This window comes from Dioscorea cayenensis, chromosome 15 (genome assembly GCF_009730915.1).
Source record: "Dioscorea cayenensis subsp. rotundata cultivar TDr96_F1 chromosome 15, TDr96_F1_v2_PseudoChromosome.rev07_lg8_w22 25.fasta, whole genome shotgun sequence".
In the NCBI taxonomy this organism is placed as follows: domain Eukaryota; kingdom Viridiplantae; phylum Streptophyta; class Magnoliopsida; order Dioscoreales; family Dioscoreaceae; genus Dioscorea; species Dioscorea cayenensis.
In genome coordinates this window covers 19,853,807-19,862,478 of record NC_052485.1, presented here as the reverse complement: position 1 = coordinate 19,862,478, position 8,672 = coordinate 19,853,807, and the positions used below count along the sequence as shown (strand labels likewise).

At 35.3% G+C, this 8,672-nt stretch overlaps 1 protein-coding gene across 1 annotated transcript; it reads left to right on the top strand.

Moving 5' to 3' along the window:
* The first annotated feature begins 264 nt into the window (after positions 1–264).
* Positions 265–6,850, top strand: LOC120277352 (guanine nucleotide-binding protein subunit beta). Its single transcript, XM_039284161.1, has 6 exons — positions 265–613; positions 733–827; positions 2,890–3,314; positions 4,520–4,883; positions 5,702–5,815; positions 6,437–6,850. The coding sequence occupies exons 1-6, from the start codon at positions 508–510 to the stop codon at positions 6,470–6,472; spliced, it is 1,140 nt and encodes a 379-aa protein (XP_039140095.1). The 5' UTR covers positions 265–507; the 3' UTR covers positions 6,473–6,850.
* The last annotated feature ends 1,822 nt before the right edge of the window (positions 6,851–8,672 follow it).

Sequence of the window (8,672 nt, the reverse complement as noted above, 5' to 3'; positions counted from 1 at the left end):
TCGCAGGCACTGCGAAAAGTCAAAGGTCACAAGCCACGCAGCAGCGTAGCAGCCATCGTGGGTCCCATTCCACACTTCAACAAGCTTGTCAGCAACCCTGTCCAAATCCCCACCTTCCACCACCCAATCAAAATCCGCCACGCATCCTCCACCGCCCCCACCAAAATTTAAAGCAATGCTGACGTCAGCATCCACTCCCACACCACCTCTCTCTCTCTCTCTCTCTCTCTCTCTCTCTCTCTCTTTGTTTTGTTCTCCTCTCCCCAACCCCAACCCGAACCCCAACCCCACCACCACCACCACCACCTCCACCTCCACCTCCTCTTTCTTCGCGTTTTCCCCTCCGTTTTCTCCCCTAGTCTTCTCCTCCGCTTCGAAACCCTAACCCTAGATCTCGTGGTTTCGTGATCGGGTTATTGGGTTTCGGATTGAGCTGCAGAGGAGGGGATGTTGGTGGGAAGGGTTTGAGATTTTGTGATTTAGGGTTGTGATTTTGTTTTCTCTTGGATGTCTGTGGCGGAGTTGAAGGAACGGCACGTAGCTGCCACGGAGCAGGTGAATGCGCTGAGAGAGCGGCTTAAGCAGGGGAGGCAGTCCCTCCTTGACACTGATGGTGAGATTTTTCATTTTGGGTTTTTTGAGTTTTGTTGTTTTGTTCTGTGGTTTTTCTTCTTTTTTGATGAGAAAATCTTTTCTTTTTATTGTTCTTATGTTTGTTTTGATCTTTTGTAGTTGCGGAGTATGCGAAAAGCCATGGGAGGACGGCGATAAGCTTTGGGTCAACGGATCTGGTTTGCTGTAGAACACTTCAGGGACATACGGGCAAGGTGGACCTGTTTATTGATTTTCAATTTCTCACTAATTTCTTAAATTTTAGCTTGTTTTCATTGTTTTTTGGTTTTATTACACCATTTTAGCCTTTGCTGTCAAAAGTAATTATGATGTTTAAAAAAAAAAATCCAAGGGAAAAACTTTGACTCTTTTGCTAGCTAGAAATATCATGCTTTTTAAGTTTTTCTGTTTTTGCAACAACTTGTTTTTGATAGAGGGTCTCATGCGTGGTGCTGGATCTAGATTGAATGAGATCCAATGTACAAGCACAAAAGAGAAATTGAAGAACTTCATGATGATTCAGTAAAGTGTGCGAATCAGTGTACTAGCCATATTAGTTGATGGGACATGCAAGATTTTCTGTACCATTACCTATCTATGTCTCAGGAGGACTTTATGATTTGAGTCACGGAATTTAGGATTCCGAGCCAGCATTGTTGATAAAGTTTCATCTATCTGTTGGTGACATCTCTGTTTGATTGTGCTTTTGAATGGTTTTTCTTGCAAGAACTTGTGTTCCTGACAGGTTGAATTTGGTTTGAGCTGTAAATAAAGCTGAAATTGGATAGCGGGTGACCATGTTATAAAAAGAGATTCAGTAAATGTTGCGTTGGTCTGAAAGTTAAACTCCTATATATTCTTGAATATTATTTTTACAGATCAAACCAAAGTGGTCATTCATTGGCTTTCAGCTTTCTACCTGCAGGAAGGATAGTTGCTGTATAATTTATGTTGTGCTTGTTATCTCATAAGATATGGTTTTTATGTTTTGAAGCAACAATTCCATAATAGTTTGTGCTACAAATTCTTGTGGACATGTTTTGGGAGAATTTTGGTTTTCTATTGTTGACAAATGATGCCTCTTGTTGGTAGCAACAGTAAAATGTTTTTTTTCTTTTTTTTTTTCTTCTCTTTGTAGAATCATAGAGAAAGCAGAAATGAGTATGAAAGTACTTTTGAAGATTGATATTGATGATAAAATGTTTAACGAGATTAATTTTTAAGTATGAAGATGGAGTGTGCATTTGACTTGTACACAAATCATGTGTGCTCTTAACTTTTGCGGAGAAGTTCTGCAATATTGTGATTTAGTCTTAAGACTCTCATATATCCAAAGTCTTAGGCAGCAAGAAGATTCATGCACGAAAGATGTACCTGAACCAGAGAGGATACGGCAGTTATCAAGGTAATTAGATGGAGCATGAAATGGCACCAATTGAGAAGAGAATAACTAAGGGCTTATTGGAAATTAGAGCATGAATAGCAAACCATGAGCACAGCTTTTTTCAGTGGGTAGAAATGTGGAAAGAAATATTTAACATGTTTCGGATGGAAATTCTGCAAATGTTTGCCATAGCAAATGCTATCCTCCCAATGGATGATTTGTAAGATAAGATTAGATCTTTCTACCCTTGGTAGATGGAAATCAGTTTGAGGGTTAGTTGTCATGTTCTTAGAGGAATGCTTTGTTATATTGTCATAGTTCAGCAATTGTTATGTTTTGTGGTTTTCTTATTATTGTTTATTCCCTTTTACACTTTAACTTGGCCTTTGCTAAGCATCTCCCTTTGATTCTCTAGAATGATCATTATGTTAATATATGACTACCATCATTTTGATCAATCTTTGGGAAAGTTTTTGCAATGCAAAATTCATTGGAATTGGAAGATGTGCTTTGTCATGAGGATAAGTATAACTTTGAGAGACGAGACTTACTTATCACTCTGCACCATAGAATTAGTAATGGTTTGTTTACTTCATAATGCCATTGCAGGTGTCATGTAGTTTTCTGATTTTTGTTAATCATACAAGTGTCTTGAGTTTTTGGCTCCTCATCTGCTTATGTGTGGATCTGTGCATGCATAAACACGTCATATTGTCACATAACTTGCCCTTTTTTTTTATTGAAGCTGGATTTGAATGAGCAAATATTTAATCGTGATAAATAGTTATCATTTTTCCTTATTTCCTGGTGCTTTGTGATTTGGAGCCTGGGCTTAGAAGTTAACATGAGACCGGATGGGATTGACTAATATTGTGTTATTGATAATCTTTCAGGTTTATTCATTAGATTGGACTCCTGAAAGGAATAGGATTGTTAGTGCTTCACAAGATGGAAGGTTGATAGTCTGGAATTCTTTGACAAGTCAGAAAACACATGCAATAAAGCTTCATTGTGCATGGGTATTGACATGTGCCTTCTCTCCCAATGGTCAATCTGTAGCTTGTGGTGGTCTTGACAGTGCTTGCTCTATCTACAATCTTAACTCTCAAGTTGAACGAGATGGAAATATACCAGTAGCTCGTGTACTTACTGGTCACAAAGGCTATGTTTCAGCTTGTCAATATGTCCCAGATCAGGATACTCGCCTGATAACCAGCTCTGGTGATCAGACATGTGTTCTATGGGATGTTACTACCGGTCAGAGGATCTCAGTATTTGGGGGTGAATTTCCATCGGGGCACACAGCAGATGTATTGAGGTACTCACTTAAAGTATATCTTGACATAGATTGATTTGAGGAATGTTCCAACTTGGTTATGTTACCAGGCATGAGTTATGTTTCAGTTCTATTAATTGAATGACTGAAGTCCTCTGCTTGTAAATAAAGTTCAAATTAGGATATGTTCAGTTTTTAACATGTTATTTTCATTGACTTCGGCTGTTTAGTAGCAATATATAGCTGCATGACTATTTAGACTAAGTTACTTTTTTCATTGTTTAATGTCTGGAATCTCTTCTTCATTGATTTAGTATGAAAAGTGGTAGATAGCAATAAGCACCTGTAACCCACTTGCTCTTATCGTATGTGCTATTTTACCCCTCCAAATCTCAAATATTTATAGATGCCTTATTTCCACAATTTTTTGATATGAGTCAGTACGAAAACTCATTGCAGTCTCGATGACCATGCATGTCTTATATAGTCATGTTCTTTTAAGACAAAAAAAAGTTGAAGTCTTATTCAGTTCATTGATATCATGTGATTTATGTCTTTATTTTATCTTTTATTTTATTTTCTTTTATTATTTTACTTTTTTGGTCATTGAATCTAATATTGTAGCCTTTGTGAGTGACCAATGTTTTGAGTGGACCACAGGTTCCAAGCGTCAATCATGAGAGATAAGGGTTCATTACAGCGTTCATAGTTTTTCATTACTAAGAACATTATTGAACAATACTCAGTTTGATTTCTGTTTTAAAGCTAACAATATATGCTATATGTTATGCTAACTGATGTATGATGAGAAATGTTTTCTTATAGACATGCTTAACTGGATTGTTAGTTAGGAAACTTTCATCTATATGCTTATGTTGTTCTCATCTGTCTATCAGGTACATCACTTGGCCTCAGAACTAGCTCTGGTATATATTCTTAGCTATCCAATATTATGAGTCAAATTGTTCAATTTACATATGAAATTTGTGAACAACAACAATGTTGATGCTATATATTTCACCAACCTGGATAGTGGGAAAATGTGGCCTTCACAAGGCTGGCTATTTTATCATGCGCACATTTAAGACTTGAGCTTTAAGATAGTATTTTGGAATGTAGACAATTGCTCATGCACGAGTCATGAATGGAAGCCTTTATGGTAGTTAATAATAGAAGCAACTATTTTTCTGTAACCAGTCATCTTCATAAATTCAATTCTAACTCATAAGTTATATATATGTTTGCAGTGTTTCAATCAACACCTCAAACTCAAATATGTTCGTTTCCGGATCATGTGATGCAACTGCACGATTGTGGGATGCTAGAATTGCTAGTCGTGCTGTTAAAATATACCATGGTCATGAGCGCGATGTTAATACTGTCAAATTTTTCCCAGACGGGCAAAGATTTGGTACAGGCTCTGATGATGGTACCTGTAGGTTATTTGACATGAGAACAGGGCATCAGCTTCAAGTTTACAATAACCAGCCTAGCAACAATGATAATACTGTCCCCAGCGTTACATCTATTGCATTCTCAATATCAGGGAGGCTTCTCTTTGCTGGATACGCAAATGGTGATTGTTATGTTTGGGACACATTGGTGGCTGAGGTATGCCATTTTGGTTATTATAAAATTATAAGTAAGCCTTCCTAAAACAAAATTCGAAGTTATACTTGTTGCCAATAAGCTTTGATGTATGATGATGCATGGTGTTTTGATCTTGTATGAGCGAGAGTGGACCTTTTTACTGTTCAACATAGTAGCACATGTAGTCTAATCTTTTGAAATGATGACCTGGTCTACTGTATAGCAAGATGTCAAGAATGCCAGTACAGAATAAGTTGCTCATATGTAAGTTATACCAATGTTAATACTATTTACCATCTGGGTCGCCTCCATTATCTATGTCAAAGAAGTATTGACATCACTGTGATTACTTAATTGATTTTCAAGATTGCAAGTTTGATTTAGCTTTGACCTATAGTCATGTCGGCTCAAATTTGAGTTGAAATTGTAATTTATGTAACTCTTCATTTATGATTGTAGTGGTTACCCTTTTCCTATATTTGAAGAGATAATAGTGTGCTGATATCATCTTGTTTTGTGACATGGCCTGGTTATAACTTTAGAATTGTATAATATACTATTATAATCTGTATGGCCTGGACTGTGTCGAAAAGTTAGCCATTATTGAAAAAGCAGAAAAGGCTATTGTCATTAGCAAGTTTTGTTAATAGTCTTTAATTGTTATATTAAAACTGCAATTGTTGTGGTTTCCCATTATTGCTTATTCTGCAAATTTTATTTTGTATTTCTACTGATGTTAAAATGTAAGAGAATCGATGGGTAGTCCTCATACTAGTTTAATGAGTCTGTGTAGAATTTTCTTCATGATACGTCTCTCATTTTTATTGTCTGTCATGTAGATGGTTTTGAACTTGGGTTCACTTCAGAATTCTCACGAGGGCCGAATAACTTGCCTAGGGTTATCAGCTGATGGTAGTGCTTTATGCACAGGAAGCTGGGATAGGAATCTAAAGGTTTGTTCTTCCTCTAGCAGCTAATTTCATTTACTCATATTCCCTGAGTTGGACATCTTTTTTTACTAGAATTGAATCATGTTAGCTACTGCTGGCTTTCATGTAGCAATACATGGAAAAATATCTAACAAGCGTTCACTAGCAGCTTTTATACTGAAAAATGAATCATTGAATGAATTTGAATCCAGTTTCTAATACCATTAGCATACTTGGAAATAAAGGTGGTTGATCCTCTTGTACTTGTTGCTCAAGTATCAGTTCAATATCTGGGAAAATAAATAAAGATTCACATTGTTATTTCTTTGCCCAATTGTTTAAACATCTCGAAGGAATTTTTATTCGATGCTAACCAGACATGATCAAATGCCAAATTAAGCTGGGAATATATGCATATCAGCTTATTTACTTACTCTTTAAATTCTCGTGAGAGAGCTGTGATTGGCATTTTCTCAATAACCCTTTTTGGGGAAAAAAAGGAACCCTAAAATTCTAATGCATACACAATGCAACATGAAAATTTCCCCATGTACTAGATGTATCTAAATTGTATGGATATCAGTTTAGATTTAAGACATTTCATATCAATTTCTCTGGAGCTCATCTTGTTCCCATTTCTTGCAGATTTGGTCCTTTGGAGGACACAGAAGAGTGATCTAAATGTCGTTTTTTGCATCATTGCAAGTCAGCTTTCCGAGTCTGAACTTACTATTCAACCTGATCGGTTTGTTGCACATAACGACATGTGCTTGTAGAATAAACCCTGTTGTATCCTTGTTCACCGATACTCCCGGTCGATCTAAAGCGTCATATTTGTCAGTCTTCTAGATGTGATGTGCCCTATTGAAGAAAACTGCTACAGAATTAAATGGGAATGGACGCCTACAAACCAAACAATTTGTGCTAGTTGTATGTTTCTGAAACTTTGTATCTTTTCCTTTCCACTTGTTGCAGTCTTTGTTACATTTATATTGAATTGTTACTATGCATTGTTTGTAACTGGTCCTTTTCATGTACTTAATCTGTTTTTCTTCTTTATGCAAAAATAGGTAGGATTGTATGTTTCTGAAACTTTGTATCTTTGCCTTTCCACTTGTTGCAGTCATTGTTACATTAATATTGAATTGTTACCATGCATTGTTTGTAACTGGTCCTTTTCATGTACTTAATCTGCATTTCCTCTTCTTTATCCAAAAATAGGCAGGCTTGCTATAATCTTCTTTTTCTCTTTATTATGAGAAGTGTTAATTAAAAAATTTTTGAGAAATTGGAGGAGAGTCATGAGGCCTTGCGGGATGAGGTGGTCCATAGCTTTCAGTTTGAATGGAAAAAAACACGCATTAACAGATGTTTACCTCTTTATAGGGCTTTTAGTATTTAGTACTCTAAGAATATAGCTTGATGAAAAACATAAATAAATAAATGTCATTACGGCCTTTATTCTCATCCTTCTTTTAATTAGAGTTGACTCGTTAAAAATGAATGGATTACAAATTAATTTTAATTATTTTATGTTTTTGAATGAATGTAAGTTTATGACTTTCATTAGTGGTAATCTTTTAACATTAATTACTCCAGATTTTGTTGTGGGAACCTTCAATAAAAAACAAGTGTGAATGAGGGAGGCATATAAATAAAATAATATTAATTTTATTGATTTCAAAAAGTACATTAGTACATAAACTTAATTGTTTCTACTAAGACAAAGAACTCTATTATTTTTTATTTTTCTAATTTTTGCATTAACCAGAATTTTTTAAAATTGTGAGCATGGACCATAGTATTTCAGTTTCTCCCTACTCTTTTATTGAAAAGCATGCTTAAATGTCGCTCTTCGCATTGGTGACAGTGGTTTTTAACATCCTGACATATGGTTTGGATTTTAAGTTGTAGTCACTCTACATTCGTGAGTCATATATTTAATTCTCTTTGATTTTTTTTATTATTGAAGACTTTGCTATTTCATGCTTGTGAAGTCTTTAGATTTCTGACTTGTGCAACTCTTTAGGTCTTTAACTTCTTCGCGTCTTGAGACTTTAAAGTTCATTTGTCGATCATTTGAGATGTTTTAGGTCTTGATTTTTCATACTTTTGAATCTTAACTTGCATATTTATCAAGCTATGATCTCTTTACATGATTGGGTCACTAATTTGACTATTTTGATTTATTCACTTACCAAATGGATCTCAAGTTATAATCATGAAATTGATCTCGTTTAATTGAGCCTTTAAAGGTCTTTTCCAATCCATCCCTGTGAATGTCAAGAGGTATTAGACCACACAATGGGTTTCAAAAAAGGTCTATAGAGATTTTTATGACTCCCATCCATCCTTGTGACATAGTAGGTTTCAAAGGAAGTTTTCAAAAGTCTTCATTAACCCATCCACCCCTGCGAGGCGGAACTAAAGGGGGGCTAGCAGGGGCTGAAGCCCCCCCTTGGCACTGGAGAGTATACTTTTTAGGCAATATAAGTTTTGATGGTTTTTTATTTTTCTATACTTAATTTTATGTAAAATACAATATTTAGACATATAAAAATGTAGAATCTGGGTGTGCTTGAGTGGTTAGTGGGTTTATCCATAAGGTATGTGATCTCTTGACCCACCCAAGTTCAAATATTACTTGGTGCATTTTTTTTCACATTTTATTTTTTAATTTAAAAATTACTATTATCTCAAAATTTTAATAAAATAAATATCTTATATACAACTTTTAGAAATTTAAAAAAAGTTTGAATTGATCATGAGGCCTAATATACATACAAATATGTTATAATGTACCATATATGCTAGAGTGAAACAACAAAAGTTTTTTATAAACAATAGTTTGGTTGTTTGTAGTGAGAGGGATCAATTTTAC